Genomic DNA, 18,900 nt, shown 5'->3' on the forward strand with positions numbered 1-18,900 from the left:
GCAGCAGGTCACTAAAGGAATGGAAAAGGCGGCCTCAGCACCTGCCTCGGAATATTCAAGCAGCGAAAACCACTTGTACATAGCTTTACTCAGAGGGTGGTGAGGCCCTGGCACGGGCTGCCCCAGGAGCTGTGCCTGCCCCATCCCTGGCGGTGCCCAAGACCAGGCTGGATGGGGCTGGGGCAGCCTGGGCTGGTGGGAGGGGTCCTACCCATGGGCAGAGGGGTTGGAATGAAAGGAACTTCAAGGTCCCTTCCAACCCAAACCATTCTATGATTCTACAAATCCTGCTCTGTTGAGCTTTGTGACCTTCAAACAGAGTTTCTCCAGAACCTGCAAGGAGTAAAAAAAAAAAAAAAAAAAAAAAAAAAAGAGCTCTCCTTGTATACAGGAGGCAAAGCTAAAATAAAATGAGAATGAAATTCAAGGCATTTTCAAACGACTGGATCTCTTAAATCCTGGTAACGTCAATTTTCTGGGAGGATTCTCACATACCTGCATCAGAAATAAGGTAACGCAGAGTTTTTATTCAATTAAGTAGCCCAGGGAAGCCAGCAAGGTAGGCTAGCCAGCTGTCAGGTGCCTGTGCTTCCCCTGAAAACAGTTTAAACATTCTCAAGTTCAGAAAAAGGGAGAAAATGCTGGTAGTTATTTCTAGAAACGGGCAGATACCTGCAATCTGCCAAGCTATGGAAATCAATTCTTCTGAGGCTCTCAAGGAGTGCGTTTTGATCATTAAAAAAAAAATAATTAGAGGCATATTGGTAGCAAAGGTCGCAGATACCTCTACAGAGCAGGGTAAGGATAAAGCAGAGAGCACTGCAGTACGAACCCCTGCCAGCACAGACCTCCCTGAGCTCTGCAGGCAGCTCTCCATAAAGCCCAGCTGTCCACGCTGTCGTGGTCTGTCCTCAGTCCCTCTGCAGAAGCTGCCAGCGAGGTGGCCAATTAGTGTCACGTTTGAGCTGTGCGATCTTTATTCGCCTCCTCCTCTGTGTACAGAGCCCAGCGCAGCACAGATACCCCGGCGATGCCCCGAGGCACAGCAGAAATAGAGTAGCATCGGTGTCAAACCACGTGGCCCCAGTTTCATCACGAGTTGGATGGAGACCAAGCTGATCTCACACAGGTCACTGCTCAGTTATCACAGAACGATCACTGCCGGGGACTACGGAGCAGTGTCCTAACACGAGGCACGCCATCAGCCTCCACCCCAGCTGAGGAGGTGGTTACCATCTGCGAGCTTCGATAAAGGAGATTCTGGCACATATACCTGCGTTTGGAAACCCCACTCACCTGTCTCCTGGCTTAAACTCCCTTGAAATCTTGGTCTTCTTCTTCTTGTGCTTCCGCTTCAGGTTCTTGATGGAAAGGGGGATGCTCTTCTTGCGGCCGGTGCCACTGCCGCTCTGGGACGAGGCGGTAGAGCTGGCAGAAGAGGTGACAGAGCTCGTGTCATCGGTGTCATCGGCTGCCTCATCATCAGCATCTTGCTCCATGGACTGAAGCCGGTAGTCAGACGATGCCTCGTCCTTCAGCAGGTAGGGAGGCTGCTGCTGCCGCGCTGCTGCTCCCCCTTTCTCTTTCCCCGTTTCTTCAGGCTGCTCCTCTTTTCTCTCCCCTGCACTCGGTGCACTGTTGGAAGAGTCGTCCAGCTCACACTTGGATTCAGGCTTAACGTCTTCTGCTTTCTGGTCAGCGGCTGGAGCAGACTCCTTGTCAGGGGCTTCAGCGGTGCCCTGAGACTCGGGGGAGCACGACATGATCTTCACTATCTGCTTCTTCAGCAGCCTCCTCACCTACAGAAAGCAGACCTGGGTCAGACAACATGCTTGCACGCTCAGCAGGCTACCTAGGAAGAGGTAACTTTGTACAGAGGGATACAGCACCCCGCGGGCCTCCCCACATTTCCCTACAGCGGATTATTCTGCAAACCAGCGAGTCATGCTGGCGACAGCACGCTGCAGCCATCTCAGCACCGCTCTGCTCAGGAGCAAACACCAGCATTAAACTCGTCCGTAGGAAGGCAGTTTGGCTCTTTCAGGCTATTTTAAGCGAGCTCTGAATGTTTTGTGATGGAAGGTCACAACAGGCTGCAGCAGTTAATCTATGTAACAGACGCAGCTGTGCGGGGAGGTCACCGTGAAGGCTGATGATATCCTGTTATTCTAGGAACACCGCTGCTCTACAGCCAGGGTGCAGAAATCATAACCTGACTTATTTGGCCTAGGAAGGCTTCTTTGTATCGCCGCAGCAAGGGTTTAACCCAACAGTTCAGCTCCCTGAGAAATCTGGGGTCATGTTAATGAAAATTACATGTGCCCAAGTCCGGGCGGGCAGAGCACAGCCTCACCCCTGCAAGGTGACACCTCTGTGTTCAGTGTCCTGTTCATGTTCTCCGGGGGCATTAGCTGCATGCCTCGCCCAGGCAGTGGAATTGCTGCACAAGGTGACTTGGTTGCTGGCAACAACAAGCCATTACTCTTTACAACAACTGCTCCAGGAGCAGCATTTCGGACCACGTGGCTGCCAGGAAGATTTCTGCTTTAAAAGCCGCAGCAATCAGCAATGATTTGAGAAGTCACATCTCCCTCCCTCCAGCCCTCAGCTCACCTTTTTGGCAACCGATCCTTCACCCAGGACGCAGTTCCTCTCTGGGCATTCACAGGTAATTTTTGCAGGCTCCACTTTGTCCGGGAATACATAGAGGCATCTCTCCCCGAGCTGCCTTTGGGCATGGTCAAAGCACCCCAGACGCTTTACCCTGGTAGGACGGGAGGAGAGCCATGAGCCAAGTGTAAAAGCAGTAACAGAACCTAGCTGCAACCATACCCTCATGCCACTGAGGCTTCTTCTGGGGTGCCAGAAGCTAAAACAGCACCAAATCCTTCCCAGGCACACAATTATAAAGGAGGAGTGGGGAATCTCACTAGGGACCGGGCGGGGATAGAAGGGGTTTGGGTGGGACACCAGTTGCTCCTCTCCCTCTGGTTCTCCGTCCCAGCAACAGCTGCCAAGAGACCTTTATAGTTGGCATTGTTTTTTTGCTGTCATCGGAGAGCTCCCCTCCTCCAGCCTCCCTGGGAGCTGCGGACAGCACCGTGCTGCATTGTGCTATTACTCATCTGATTTTTCCTTCTGAATTTTGTCCAGCTCATCTTTGCAGCTGCAGCCTGCAGAGGGCACCAGATGCTCCTCCAGCAACAGCTCGTGGCCAGAGCAGGGCCCTTTATTGCCTGCTGCACACACATTTAAAAGGTGAAGCCTGCTTCAGGCACAAATGGAAGGGCAGGGGAAGAAGTGAGCAGGTGCTAGACGCCACTTTCCTCTATGCGCTTGTTGGCTGGGAAGCACTTGGAGAGAGCAGCGGGATGCCAGCCCTTGTAGTGATAACTCTAGGGCCTGCTCAGCTCACTTGGAAGCTATTCCTTCACCTTTATTGAACCTCTGGAATCCAGGCATAGAACAAGGCAGAAAAGAACTGCAAACAGCAGCTTTGTGTCTGATCAGCTGCAGGCATTGTCACCCCCAGTTTGTGCAGAAAAGAGGTTTTCAACTGCCCTCACCTGGACAGGTTCTCCTGGCTGATCACAGAGGGGGGAGGGCTCACACTGTCAGTGCCTCCAGGACAAAAGCTTTTAGTGATCCAAGTGACTTTTAGTTCTACCACCTGCACCTGCAATGCAAAGAGACAAAGACATTTAGTTTTTCAGAGGCCTTCTTACACCAGTGTCTAGGATCTGAAAGTTTCAGCACAAGAAAGCAGCAATCCTGCTTTTGTTATTTAAGCTGGCTAAAGTGCATTTCAGTGCGTCCAGAGCCACTGCAGCACTCCTATAACGTGGCTCAGGGCAACACTGAGAGCTCCTACAGTTTTTAAACTTCAAGAAAGATATCTGACTTTGGAAGGAAGCTACAGTACATACAAATCAGCAGCCCAATGTCACAGAGACATGCTAATGGACTTGGAGCTGCTCCCTCTTTCAGCAAGGAGTCAGCAACATTTCTCCCTTTTTGGGCAGCATGCAATATTAAGTTTCAACAGAAGAGTTGCTTCCACTACCCTAACCATCAGCCATACAGGCCTTTAAGTGTTTTGGCACGGGATCATCTCACGGGGTGCCAGCAGGGACCCTCGGGAGGAAAAGCCAAACCCTGCTCAGAAGTCCCGTCAGTCCCCAACAAGAAATCTGTCACTGCAGAACAGAGCCCCAGCGCGTTTGCTTGGGGTAGGTTACCATGGCAAGCTGACTCCGCTCCAAAACAGCAGCCAGGGACCCATTCTGTGCAGAAAGAAGCCGTGTGTCAGCTCGTCAATCCTTACCTCTTCCACCACCACTCTGAACTTGCTTTTTGTGCTGAGAACGGGCTTCACACCCGAGAGCCACTGCACACTGGAAAAGACTTTAGAAGGCCCAATGAGGACTTGCCCGGGATAAAAGCCATATGAATCATCAAAGAAAAGACCCTGTGGGGAAAGAGAGGAAAAAACAACATAAAGGGCTTGAGTTTTAAGATTCCAGCATTTCTCTTCCCTCATCCGTGATCAGGGATACTAATCAGAGAGGAGGAAGTCTCGCTTGCAAGTTGCCCATCTCTTAAAGTTCATTCTCCTCCCAAAATCAACCTAGCAGTTTCTATAGCAACCTACTCTATCACACATTCATACGGGATTATGACTCAGTGTGGGAGAAGCAAAGGTACTTGCAAGAAACAAGAGAGATGGATTTCACACAAACGTTCTCGGTAACAAGGCAGCCAAGGTGTGCCCGATCCTACGGAGGGGCACCCTGCCTTTGCCACGCTCCAGTTCAAGCACCTGCAGCTTTCAGGCAGCCAGAGGGATCCTGCCGTCACTCCTCTGCTTGTCAAATTAAGTTTCTGAGTATTCCTTCTGTCTTAGGTGGATTAGTTAATGTGACAGCCCTTTGAAAACAAAACAGGACTGTAAACAAAACAATTACTTCCCTAGAACTCTTTCCGCTGATATTCAGGGTGATTTGAAGAGGCAAAGATTCAGAATGTGGGGGCGGACAGAGCGGTTTAGAGTAGAGAGAATACAGAGTGCAAAAATGTATGGAGTCTTGTAATTTGTCAGAAAGGATAAGAGCAGTGCGACAAGATCTAAATCAGGCGTGTTTCCAACAGCAATTCTGAGCACAGCATCCAGTAACACTGGAGACAACTCATGTCTCAGGTGAAACTGCAAGCCTCTAGAAAACTACGTGCACTTTAAAGGCAGCCCGACTCCAAAAAAAGATCTCAAAATCAGGTACCTAAAAGTTGGATGCTGCTACAACGTGGATTTGACAAGCACAAAACATGCTGTACAGCAGAGACTAAAATACTGGAGAATGTCTATCAACAGAACACACCTTTTCTGTACAGGACAAGAAACCACAGCAGCACATCCTATTAAAATAACATTCCACTTGCTCTTCAAGAAACAGGCAAACAGAAATTAAGTTTTAGATCTTTGCTTTGAAAGCAGGGAAGGATAAGGGCCAACTGTATTGGTAGTTTTTAACAATTGTATGCCATTCTCTCAGTCAATTCCCGGTAAAGCTGCTGGGAATGCAGTGAGGCTCTGGAGATGCTATTTGGAAGGACAAGCAAGCTTTGTTTTCCTTTGAAGGTGAGGAAATGTAGATTCCATCACCACACAAGGGAACCACCCGTTTCAGCTGACAGGCTAGCAAAACCTTCCCCATCACCTGATTTAGAACATGCCAGTGTGATGGCAGGCCTCCATTCAGGGCATGCGATGGACTACAACAGCAACAGTGTTTTACACAATCTAGAACACCTTTTAAATGAGACGCCCTTTTCCAGAAGAAAGCATTTAATTTGGAAGTATTAAATGGAGCCTTTTCAAGCACGTACAGCTATAATGAGCAGACAGGGAGCTGCCTTGACACCAGCCATCTGACTGCACGTTATGCAAGTTGTTTGCAAAGAATGCAGCTGGAGATGTACTAATTGTAATGCCTCCTCAAAACCTGCTCATTACCATTACCTTTAAGCTACATCCTGTTACATTTACTTCCAGAGAAGATCTAGTTAAGTGTTTCTCAGCTGTGATGCATCATTTAATTTTTGACATTAATGAACAACTACAGTTTTGCCTTCGCCCTCCCTCCTACGCAGAAAGCTGATCAGAAGGACTCTCAGGAGAACCAGCAGCTCACCGAGTCACTGACGTGAGGACAAACGTCATACAGCTTGGCTCCATCTTCTGTACTCATAGAACACCTGGAAAACAGAAGAGACACAGTCACACTTCCAGAGCCATCCACCTCAAAAGCAAACAGCACCAAATTAGCAGCTGCTGCCTGAGTAACTCCGTCCATACACCCAGCAGCATATTGCTGAGCCTTTATGGTCCAGAGCAGAGCTGGCTATGGACAAGCTATAAAAAACATTGCCTGGTATTAAAAGGCTCCATTCAGCAAGTTAAAAAAATAAATTAAGTAATACGCAGGGCACTGGACAAGATTTGTCTGCTGCAAACGTCCCGTTTGTTATTCACACTGACACTGGAAACTAAAGGCAATTTGGGTATGCTTGCTTCAGTAATAGCTTCATTTCCAGAGCAAGTTCTGGTGGGATTTCAAATGATTCATTAGGAAGAGATTCTGCAAACAGTTACCTCATTTGACACAGCTACGCATGAGCTGGTAAGAGAAACCAAGCAAGGTTTTTAATTCCACCAGTAACTGCAGACAGTACAGAGAGAGGAGTGCAGCTATTTTTCACTCCCAATTTAACATGTTTTTAAGAGCCTTCCAGTCTGGATTAACCAAAAGCTAAAAAATCAAAAAAAAAAATAAATCACAGAAGCATCCACCAATAATCTGTTATAGCTCTTGCACTGTTCTATGAGAAAGATTCAGAGCTGACTGCAAGCTTTTTAAAACTCATTCATATATTTAAAATTGTCAACGTTCAGTTTGCAAGACAGATGGGTTGTTTCCCAGCTGCCTGACCCATGTGCCTCTTGGCCCCCCACTGATGCCCTTGCATCAGTAACAAAGTTTGTTGGACAAGACAGGCCTCAGTAACAGTGAACTTAAGGAGTTCAGAAGGTTTTAGTTTACAAGTAACCGTCTGACGTGCACAAGAAACCGAATTCAAATCATTTTACCAGCTTTGCAGAGTCATAAATTAAGGTAATGAGATATTTGTTCCAATGTTCCTGGTTAAATCTCCCTCTAGAGTTATGACTTTCGATTACATCTTCATTAAAAAACAACATTCCTAATGCTGTTGCAAATAACAGTGACGATAAAGCAATGCTGACCTTAACAGCTCAAGTTCCATTTGAGCTGCTTTTTCAGCTTTAATAAAAAGCACTAGCCTGCAATTTTCCATGTTTTTGCAGATGTTTAAAGGTAAGAAGCTTCCCTCCCTGCATCTCAGTGAAGGTATGCTCTCCTACTGAGAAAAGGTTTGGCATACATCATCTGTCTTAACCAGCCATTTTTCCAGGGCAGAAGAGCAGCAGTATTAACATATTTTAGTTCTGGAGAACTGATCTGCTGGCACTGAAAAAAAATGACACCTTTCAGGTAACACATTTTCCAGAGGGTGATCAGTGAACCTCAATGATTGCAGAGGAAGATGTGTTATTTACTCTGCATCTGAAGGTATAGCAAGCAGATAAATTAACAGTATGCGAAGGGGAAGCCCAGCCTGCTCCTAGTTCTCCTAAAATAGATGAGGATCACGAAACTTAAGGGGGAGAGTATTTATCAGGAAGAAGTACCTGGCTCCATTGGAAAGCTTGAGGATGACCTGGTTCTTCAAATCATAGACCTTGCCCAGCCAGCAGTCATAGGCTATGTAGTCACCGTACATGAAGGGCTACGAAGAAAACAGAAAACAAAGCTTATAAACATCAGCCCTTGTACTTTGAGCCATCAAGGAAATTCTCACACAACACGGCCTGGATAGCAATCCCAAAGGGGGATTAGGGCAGCAACTGCAGACCTCGCTGTAAGCTAGAATTAAGATACATTGAGGAGTTGGCTCGACAGTCAGAACGTAGCCTGGATTCTCCATTTAAAAAGCTCTGACTCTGTGGGATTTTTCCTCAGATCTTAAACATGCTATGTCAAGTGTCCCATTCTGTTCAAAAGCTACTCTGCAAAGGAGGGGCATACTTGCACTTGCCGTTAGCTAATTTTAACAACTAATTGTTATTTATTTTAATCACTAAGCCTAATATTCCATCCCAGGCACAGAAGCCTGTATCCCTCTGCCTTTCCACAGGACGTTTCTTGAGAAGGGCTCTGATACTCCTGCTGTTTACTCCCAAATCATTTTTTTTTTTTTCTCAGAGGAACCATAATGATAAAAACCTATACCACTTAACATCTGAAAATCCCCCCACCCACTCATGTGAGAGAACCAAGTACACTGCAGTTTCAGCTTGACTCCTCTTAGCATTTTTATAGCCTGTTTAACCAGTAATGACATCGCAGCTCGAAAGCACTGTGCCAGTACAACGGGGCTGCCCCAATCAGGCACCAATCTCAGCACAGAAGCTCTCACCCAATTTAATCACAACCTGGCCCTCCAAGTCAATTTGATCTCAGCAATGTGATCAGAAACACAGAGCAGATGGGGAGAAGAGGAGCTACTGCATCTTCTTGCAGGGAGGATGTTTTCAGTACGCCTAAAATAAAACCAAGCTGCAGATGCATCTTGCACAATATGGCTGCTTCCCTTGCACGCACTGCTTAGAATACAGCAGCACCCCTCTAAACAACAGAGCTCCGGCTCCAGCATTTATTTTGGCTGCATTCTCACCCAGATATGTTGCAGGTCTTTGCTGTTGACAGGGTAGAGGATGCAGTTGGTTCCTACCAGCTTCACAGCACACTCTATGTTGACATCAATCACAGTCCCACACTGGCTGTCCTGAAATCACAAAACAGAAAAAGGGGTTATAACCTAGAAAAGGCCCTACATACACACGGGAGGTGCAGAAACAAGTCTCAGGAGTAGTCTGAGTGCCCTTCTCTCAGCACTCAGAGCCTTGCTCTGATGGGGCATTTCATGTCATCTTAAAACAACTCCGAGGCTGACATCACTCTTGAAGACCTGTGGCATTTTTTTTTCCAGTTAAAATTTTCAATGGCTGCTAATGCAGCAGCCCAGAGACTCCAGTATCTGGTCAAATAAGACAACACTGTGTCAGGTGATTAGCATTTATTTGCTTTCAAATCTGCCTGGCTGTTTGGTCTACGCAAGCGAGCAGATCTTTGCAATTCCTTAGGACCATCATGCAGATACTGCCCTGAACTGACAAAGGCAGGGTAGATCAACCCCAGAACGCAAGAATTCTTCAAAGCAGTCTGTGACATCTCATATAAAGCTCGATTTTGCAGGACTTTATAAACGGCCTTCACTTGCTGCCATGCAAAAAAAAACAAAACCTGGCACCTTTCGGATTTCAAGGTTTCAAGCCAGATAATTTGCAGTTGGTCCAATTACGAGATGGCTGTCATTATCTCCATCGCTTCGCTAAAGAAGTTGTATTTATTTTTTTTCTGTCCCCAAGAAAAATACCTCATGCTGTCAAGAGCCTTCTGGGGCTTGCTTGGCAGGAAGCACGCAGTGTGCACGTTGCTTACACATATGGCAGAGGCCTGCAAGGAAGGGCTGCTAACCCAAACACTGTCAAATACGGCAGCTGCCCCGGCCTGCTGACAGCTGGGACAATCCATACTTGGATTTATTAAAGACCAGAGTCCACTATGAAAGCTGGCTGAGGCAATCCGACAGCAGCAGCTCCTGAAGCTGTCCTTATCTCAAACATCAAGGTCACTGCTCCAACAGGACTCGAGCATAACACTTGAAGGGCTTACGCCCTGTGAGAAGTGGATTTGTTTGCTCGGTTCGCTTATAAGCACGCTGTTCTTTTGACCGTATCAAATATTTATTCAAGGCTTTCACCCAGAGCCCTCTTTGAGCTCCTCCTCTGGGGAGCTCACGAGTTTGCTGGCGCTCATCTCATGGCGGGGCCTGGCAGTTCGAGCGAAGACACCCTGCAGATGCAGTCCAGGGCAATTCCTGGACAGATTGCTCAGCCCTTTTGTCCGTCTGCCTTCCCACCTGCCTGCTGTGAGCCCCCTCCTCGCACCGCACTCACCCTGTGCCCACAGCACCTGCAGAGGTGTCGGGGACAGCAGCGTCCCCGCGTGCTGCCTGAGAGGAACTGTGCCAGGAGAGCTGGGCTCGAGGCAGGGGTTCATCCCCCCCAGCTGCCCCCCAGCTGCCCCCCAGATCTCTGCTATTTCTTTCTACAAAGGCTGGGAAGCAAAGGAAGCCTGTCCCAGACGGAGCTGTGCTGATGCATGTGGCTAAGGCTAACGCAGCTTGCGGCCTGCCAGGAGGAGCCCGGCTGAGCCAGAAGGGCCCAGCAGAGCCAGGAGGAGCCCAGCAGAGCCCTGCTGTTACCTCTCACCTTCGGAGAGCCCCGAGCAGGCTTTGCCAGAGCTGTTCCTGATTCACCGCAGCTGCTGCCAGCACGGCTCCAGCCGCAGGAGGAGCGAGGCCTGCTCACAAACAGCACCTGCTCTGCTCAAGCTCACGGCTTCTAAAAGCCAAAGCACAACCGCTCACCCACCCTTTCCTCCATGTTAGGCTATTTAAATAGGCTCAAATCCATCCCCAGCCTGTCCTTTGCAGTTTAGGGTTTGGTTCAGTTATGTTTTAGATTGCTTTGTAGCCAGAGAACAACAACAAAAATCCTCAAAAAACGCCCGCCTTGTCTTACACTGAGCGTTTCAGGATTTTTTTTTTCCTTCATCAGCAGCTCTGAGAACCTCTGGTACAATCCAGCACCTGTGCTTTCTGTGGATCATCTCAGCTCTGGGCCGAAACCCTGCCTTTCCCTGGAGAGCACCCAAAGGTGCCCCGCAGCACCCCACAGGCCTGCCCGTGCCTGCGGCCGGCCCCAGGGACCTCACGGTGCTGAGGGAACGGCTGGGCAAGGACAGCAGGGAGCTCTGCCACAGCCCCCGTGGGCCTTCTGAGGGGGCTGTGTCTGTGGAGAGGTTACAGGACTTGGTGCTAAGGAGCAGGCAGCACAATTTCTCCCTCCATGCTGCAATGTCCCTGCGCTTCCAGCTCAGGATGGATTACGGAGGCCCTGTGCCCCTCACCTACCCCATGCTGGGTGCAAATTCCCTTCAGGCCGAGCACGAAGGAAGCTGCTGCTCTGCGATTTGAGTCCCTCACCCTGTCTGTATCAACTTACAAACCGCCAGGTTTCCCATGGCAAAAGCCCTCCTGCCATCAGCTCCAAACCAACAAAACCAGTACCACACCAGTACCCCAGTGCCTCGCACTCACAGCTCCCATTTACTGCGGGATGCCACCTAGTCACGGGCAGTGGCTAAAATGCTTGAGCAGGAACAGAGCGCTGTACGTGACTGCTCAGAAAGCAGGGATGAGCGCTGCGAGCAGCCTTAGAAGCTCCAGGACTGTTGAATCACAGCTCGCCTCCCTCACCTGCCACCGAACCTTTGCTGCTCTCAGTTTATTTACTTCGCTGTCACACGAAGCATCAGCCTGCGCCAGGGGCCGCCCTGCAGCGGGGCGGTTCTGCTGAATCACTCCGGGAGGTTACAGCAGCGCTCAGCACTGCGGTCCCCAGGCGAGACGTCGCCAGCTCGGCTCGTCTCCCAGCCCAGAGCTCGGCTCGCAGCCGCCCTGCCCCAACACAACCGTCCCGTCCTGCCTATTAGATAAAGGAGCCTCTGAAACAAGCCCATGTTTCAGTTTCGGTATAAAAAAATCCCCCTCAATGCCAGCAGCAGCACCGGCAAGGGGAGGTGAGTGCTCTTTGTGGGGACTGCAGGCTTGCTAAGCAGAGATGAGATTCCAGCCCTATTTGCACCCAAAATTAAGCTCGCTCCCCAGACTTTCTTCCTGCTTCTGGTACCTGTAACAGCACACACCACGGTGGAGATACTCAGTATTTAAGCAGTGTATGGACAGCAAAGCGACTCATTTCGTAACCCCATCAGGGAGAGTGGCAGCTCAGCAAGCACAAGCCTCAAAATCCCCCATTTTGTGCCTCCAGTCCTTCCACTCCTTCCCTCAATGCTCTCTTCTAATTACGCCACCCTCTTATCCCTTCCTTCAGGGAGGACAGCAGCGCCCAGCAGCCTTTGAAGCAACAAAACCCAGGTGTCTGACAGATTACAGACCCACTTCTAAATCTCTTCCCCAAGCCAGCGTATCACCTGGAAAAATGAAGCCTGCCACCGTTCCTCATCCATCTGGATTAGACCTGTGGGGGCCCAACCGCATTCAGGGGAAATGATCTCATTTTACGCTTCAGACCCTCAGGCATTCTTTCCTCGCACTCAACGCTAGACGAGAAGCGCATGAATTTGAGTCAGCTCCCTTCTCTTGAGGAACGGAGGATTTCGAGTCCTTCCCGCTCAAGGTTAAGAACAAGCCCGAGGAGAGTGTGGTGAATACAGAATAAGTTCCACATTGTGCGTTTGCCAGGCCAACTGGTGCAGGGCAGTCATCCCACATCCTGAATCTGGCAGGCTGACACTTGCAAATTCTCTATTTTAAAGACTTCGGTAATTTTTGTGATGTATCTGAGAAGTAAAGGTTTTCTTTGGGATAAAAGAGGTTTATTTTTTCATTTACCACTGATATTTAAAATACACTTGAGGGTAAGGTGAAATGTAAGTCATCTTTGGATTTGCAGTGATTTTGAATAGAGGGGAGAAAAACTGAGTTATGCACTCACCATTCCATCAATAAAACATGAAGTTACCAGCCACTAGTACAAACAGTCAGGTAAATGCCATTTTTAAGCATGCAAACAGACAAGAAAGGAGTGTGCACCTACTGGGACACACCAATACAGCTACTGATACACCTGCAGCAAGCTAGAGAAGCCAATTTCTGCTTAGATGACTGTGGAAATCACAAACAAAAGAAGCACATCCACATCTTGCCAAGAAGAAAACTCAAAGTCATTTTAAGCTTTCAGGACAGTACCAAGCATTGGAGAACAGAGAATTGAGAGGCAGGACTCGAAACATCCTTCTTTGAGCAAGAAGGGTAACCACAGTGCCCAGCTGGGCCAGGGACAGCAGTGTGAACAGCTGATATTTCTATTTGCTAGCAGTTCTTTGTTTTGGAGTAAAACATTTTCATAAGGCTGCAGTTTTAGTAAGATATCTTGAAGTCAAATTTCCATTTCAAACAAGAATTCAATTTCTTAAGGAAATGCTTTGTCTCAGCATTTTCCTAATTACCCTTCACTGTTTTTTTCACTCTTTTCTTCTCCTCAGAACACTCCATGCAAAAGGGATGGGCTTACTGGTTTTCTCCCTTTAACTGACAAACAAAAGGGCTTTATTTGCAGCACCCAGCCAGGTCAGAGAAGGGACTCCTCCATCCCTGCACCAGGCTGCTCGCCATGTGGTGTGACTGCAGCAGTCTGCGGCCAGCTGCCGGCTTCATCACAGCCTCGGTAGCTAACGCTGCTGGAAGCAAGTCAAGAGAAGATGCGAGCATACACATGGCAGGCCATATGGCTCGAGGTTACAGGTTAGGTGTTAGCAGCAGCAAGGAACTGCCAGCCCAGCTAAGCTCCCGAAGAGATCACATCTCGTTTGATAATCGATATGGAGCAGTGCTCCCAGTGTTCCCTACAAAAAACACATCCACGCGTCTCCGACGAGCACAAACGCTGTAAAACTAGAACAAAATGACTAGGACTTAAAATAGCATCCAGGAGTAGTAAAGGTAACAATCACAGGCTGCTGATTAAGAGCCAGCCTGCTTTCTGCCACCCTAGCAGATACTTCAGCGTGTCTTGCTCCAGCAGAGGTGGGATTTGCTGCATTTCTTCTGGGAGGAATCAGACAAGATGGTGCTCGCTGCAGATTAAGAGGTCTCCTGGAAAATATTTCCTCCTGTCTTTCTAGCACAGCACACCAAAAGGCACACAGGGATTGAGCGACCTGCCTCTGCTCCAGCCTCCCCATCGGGTCAGGGAGAGCACACTCCCCACAGCTCACGCTGGCTTGATTTAAAACTTAAAGGGTGCCAGGTTTAGACGAGCTGCTTGTCTCATTACCTGACATTCCCAGGCGTGCCTGCTCAGGAGACCTTTGCAGATCTGCAGCAGCAGCGAGGCAGCCTTATCAGCATTTCATTTTCAAAGGATGCTGCTAGGTCTATTAAACAGGCTAAAAATAGAACACACTCAAAGCTTCACCGCTCAGCTCCATTCAGGCAATTTGGCAAGCCTCAGAAATCCATGCAGCAGCGTTACGATCAAAAAGGGACAAGGGAAAAAGCACTTACACTGGAGCTCATGTGTCTGACCACATCTCGAGGGACGACAGAGCGATCTTCAAGCTTCAGCTGAGGGGGAAAAAAAAAAAGAAAAATTGGATTTAGTGAGCCCGGGTGACACTAGGTCAGAAATGACATGACAAACACAAACGGCATCCCATCCCTCTGGGCTGGAGAGGCTTTCAGCACAGGATGCTGAGGCACTTCCACGCACCTAAACCCCTTGGAGCACTTGCAAAATCCCCTTGGCAGACCTGAAACGCAGCAGCCAGGTGATCCGTCCCTGACTGAGGATACAAAAAGGGGCACAGACATCCTGCCCCAGTGCCTCCTTCCTCATCACACAGCACCTCCCACCCACAGCCCATCTCTGCAGTAGAGGAGACAGGAGACACGCGAAGAAACGCACCACACCATGCTTCTGTGCCTTTTTCTGCGTGTTTTTCACCCAAAATGCTCCCTAAATACCCGTGGAAATCCCATTTGGCCTGGAGAGTTTTAAGGAAGGTGCTGTATGGTGAGACCTGGCAAGCAGGAATGGGCTCTGGTATCAAATCCATTGCAGCAAGCACTTGCCTACAAAAAAATCTCCTGCTGCACTCAGCCTGCAGGTCCGTGCGGGTAACACAAAACATCAGAAACAGCACGGATGAGCTCACAGCACTACTCACACTCCGCTTCCTGACAGAGCACATGGTGTGAGGAGCTAGTGCTGGCACCAGGAGAGGCAGCCAGGCCAGCACCGCCTGTCCTACATCAGTCCCCACAGAGCTGTGGCACCAGGACCCGTTACCGGTACGGGAGGCATCGCCCGATGGATCTGCGGGCATTTCAGGCCAGTTCACCAAGCCACGTCCGTCCAGCAGAAATCCTTCATCGAGCTGCTTCAGGGATCTGAACACCACTCCTGGGCTGTTTCATTGAGCGTTATCAAGAGGCTGGGTGCTACAAAATGCAATTCCCACCTAAGGCACCAAAAAAACGCTGTACAAGGGCTAAGATCCTAACCATACCGACGGGGAGGCCACGAGGCTGAGGGGTGCTGCTCACGAGCACATTAGCAGAGCTCAGCGTGATGCAAACACACTAATTACATCCGGGGCGTTTTGGGAAGCACCACGGGAGCTGAGTGTCAGGGACAGAGCCTTTCATGCCTTCCTTTGACTTCACCTCGCTGCCGTCGCTGCACGCACCGCTTCTCCTTGATCCCCAGCCCAAAATCCACCGTGCTTCGTCAGCGTTTCAGCCCAGCCCACGCCCTGGCTCGCAGCCCGCATTACTAAATCAGACGTAAATCTATAATCTGAGGACAGGATCTGGAATCGAACCAAAGCACCTGCGTATTTATTGCCTTCCTGAGCGCGTGTTTCGGTCGGGGAGGAAGGGAGGCAGCCAGCGAGGCTTTTAGACCGACTGCTGGAGTCAGGGCTCCAGCAGGGTGGGAAACCTGAAGCCTCCCACAGCCCATTTCCAGATCGGGGAAGTGTTTTCATCGCCTCCCACATCCCACCAGGGTATAGATAGACATCAATTTTTATAAGGCTTGCTAAAATTATTCGTCCAAGCACCGCGCAGATAGCCTCGTCGCATCCCGAACCAGGCAGCGAGGCTCACACACCAGTAAGCACCTGCAAGGACAGCATTTGGGGTGGTTTACCTAAGGAGTTCTCTTACTGCAAAACCCAAAGCGTACAATGAGTTTCATTTCAAGATGTATTCGGGCCATTTGACCACCACATGCTGGATTAAATTCGTGCATAACCTATGTGAGAGACGTGCTTCTGTGTTCTGTATTGCATGGTACCTGAAGAACCCAAACCCACAAATATCACCACCGCATGGTAAATCTGAGAAGTTTTAAATGAAGCCTTCCCAGTCACTTGCACCAGAAGGATATAAGCACAGTATTCCTTCCAAAAGGCTCAAAACTTTCTCTGCAGGAGCCGCATGTGCCCTTTTCCCAATGCCCCCAGCTCCAGAGGCAGCACAACCACTTTCGGCCCCACGTGCCCGACCCACCTGCCTCGATGCTAGGATAAGCCAGCCACATAGGCAGGATGCCAGCACCAACCACGACACGTAGCCGGCCTGTCAGCACACAAAAGACTGTTGAACCCCAAAAGAAGCCCAGAGAGATGAAAGCAGAAGGGCTGTCGATGAACGCAGCCTTTCTCCTCTGTTACACCCGGGTGCGCGATCGTCAGCTGGAGGTGAGCCCCCTCGCTCGGCAGCCAGGGAGCTCTATAAGCACTTTTAAAATAGGCACTTGGAGCTCGGTTGCTATATTTACCTCCATGCACGTCGGTGTTAACATCGCTGGAGTTTTATGTTCTCGCCACGTGCCTTGGGAATAGCCCCGGGAACGAGAACCAGCAGATCCCCAGCGCTGCGCTCAGCCGGTCCTGGGCTCCCGCACACCAGGCTGGGCTCAACATCCCCCAAAGACCTCAAACACGGAGATGATGACAGTGTTACCCCTTCACCTTTTCTTTCTTTATTTATTTTAATTCACGTTTTCCTAGGTTCAACAAGGCAAACCAAAGATCCCCCTCGCTGCGCACACATTGCACCCAGGAGAAAAGGGATGCCGGCAGTCCCACAGTTAATGCACCAGCTGCTGAAAGGAGCATGTTGCAGGCAGAAGGGTTATTATATATTATTATAGCTCTATATATTCTATATTATAACCCAGGTATTCCCTCTGCTGCTCAGCACCGAGCTCGGTTGCAGAGCCACCACTCAGCTAAGGCCACCTCTGCTGCTCCCCAGGCACTGACGTACAGCAGGGGTGCTGCGGGTCATTTGGGATTTGGGCTTTGGAACGAGCACCAACCCAACCCTGTTCTCACTCCCAGCTGTCACCTCACCTCCAACAAGCAGCCGTGCAACCATCATTTTCACCTGAAACTGCTGAGACTGGGAGGAAGGGAAGAGCATCAGCACATGAAGCCTCGGCAGCTTAACGCTGCCAATCAGGTGGGTAATTTCTTAGAGCAACAAATAAATTCATCATTCCCTGAGCAATATTTTTTTCTTTTTGTAACCTGCAGCAGCACCCGTGGCAGGAACCTGGCTCCTGGCCCCAGCCAGCAATTCAACCTGGGGTAATTACCTGGGGTAAATCACGTCTCAGCTCCTTGGATCTAACCCTCAGCTCCACAAAGCAAACAGGAGACGTGTGGCCCCTTTTCCTCTCCGGAGCCACCTCCTGACTGCAGACCAGCACCAGAGCAATTTATTTTGATGGCTGGGACTAGCCAGTGCCACGTCTCGTGGCAGGTAAACAAGCAGCAATTGCTTCTGAAGCTGTTACGGACAAATAACAGGAGATTGCTGTGGGGACGCAGCCGGCCCTGGCTCTGTGTGTCAGAACAAAACCCATCCTGGAAGTGCTCGGGAGTGCCACAAATCCCTCAGCACTACCTGCACGTTGAAAAGCAGAGCTTAAGCTCACTCATAGCTGCTCAAGTTTGCTTGTGGCATCACAGGGGACAAAAACACCTCCGCACAGGCTCCGGCTACCAGCGTCCACCCCCCAAAAATTAATATTTTATCCACCAGAAGGAGCACTGGCATTTAACTTCAGGAGAAATTAGGGGGAAGGCAACTCCACCTCCAAACAGCGGCGCTGGGTTGTGCTATGGCCGTGTTTGACTCCAGCGCTGTCACACAAGATAATTACGAACAAACTCCTCCTTGCTCTGCACAGATCAAGACCAGAAGCTGGGGAACGAGCCGAAACGCAGAAGGGAACAGCAGCTTTAAGCCTGGACACATCCTACATGAAGTCAGGGGTTGTTTGATCTCCCGTACGGCAGCACGCAGCTCACCAGGCATTTCGCAAGGGCTCCCTTACTGGTTTGTAGGGGATTTGATGACTTCCCAGCTGAAGCTCCCGGCGGGTCGGTGCTGTCTCCCACTGCTGCAGAGTCTGACCAGCAATGAATAAAACCTGCTCCAAGGTGCTGGTGTGATCCCACAGCCCCTACACACAACAGCTTCTACTCCTGACGCTTTCCACAGATTTCATCCTCTGTAATAAGAACTTTGGGAACGTGCACAGAAGGATGGAGGATAAAAAGCAGCAGACGCCGCCCCCTCCTTTGGTGACTGCTTAAAACTCACGGAGGAAAGCGACCAGGAAAGGAAACCACCGCAGAGGAAGCCTGAGTGCAACAGAGCTGCTGGAGGATGGAAGGGACGTTCATCCACCCAACGAGGCACCAAGAGCCAGAAGGGCACAGCACCCTCTGCTTATTTTAGTTTTTAACCCCCCCGGTCTGATTGCACACCCAAATTCTCTTTGGTGGAAACAGCAGCACAGCAATCACCTCAGGGCAAGCTGGTTTTATTGAATCCACAGCCTGGCTGCACGGGGCTGGATGATGAAGATTCAGGATTTTAAAGACCCAGAGGACGTGGAGCCGAGATGTTTGTTAGGGTTTCAGGATGGACGCGTTACCAGCAACACCGCACACAACTCTTAGGGAAATATGTTCTACATCCAAAGCTCACTTCCCTCAAAAGACATTTCTGGTCCGCTGATCATGCTGTGTT

The 18,900-nt window shown here is 49.7% G+C and overlaps 1 protein-coding gene across 1 annotated transcript in view; it reads right to left on the reverse strand.

The window, feature by feature from the left end:
• Positions 1-18,900, reverse strand: part of UBE2O (ubiquitin conjugating enzyme E2 O) — a 57,355-nt gene that overhangs the window by 15,882 nt on the left and 22,573 nt on the right. Inside the window, exons 2-9 of the mRNA XM_068655439.1 lie at positions 14,353-14,412; positions 8,812-8,922; positions 7,766-7,863; positions 6,189-6,252; positions 4,325-4,468; positions 3,567-3,676; positions 2,614-2,764; positions 1,297-1,799 (exon numbers count right to left, since the gene is read on the reverse strand). Of these exons, the coding sequence (XP_068511540.1) occupies positions 1,297-1,799; positions 2,614-2,764; positions 3,567-3,676; positions 4,325-4,468; positions 6,189-6,252; positions 7,766-7,863; positions 8,812-8,922; positions 14,353-14,412 (1,241 nt within the window). The remainder of the gene's footprint in view (positions 1-1,296; positions 1,800-2,613; positions 2,765-3,566; positions 3,677-4,324; positions 4,469-6,188; positions 6,253-7,765; positions 7,864-8,811; positions 8,923-14,352; positions 14,413-18,900) is intronic.

This window comes from Anas acuta, chromosome 18, assembly GCF_963932015.1.
Source record: "Anas acuta chromosome 18, bAnaAcu1.1, whole genome shotgun sequence".
Classification (NCBI taxonomy): domain Eukaryota; kingdom Metazoa; phylum Chordata; class Aves; order Anseriformes; family Anatidae; genus Anas; species Anas acuta.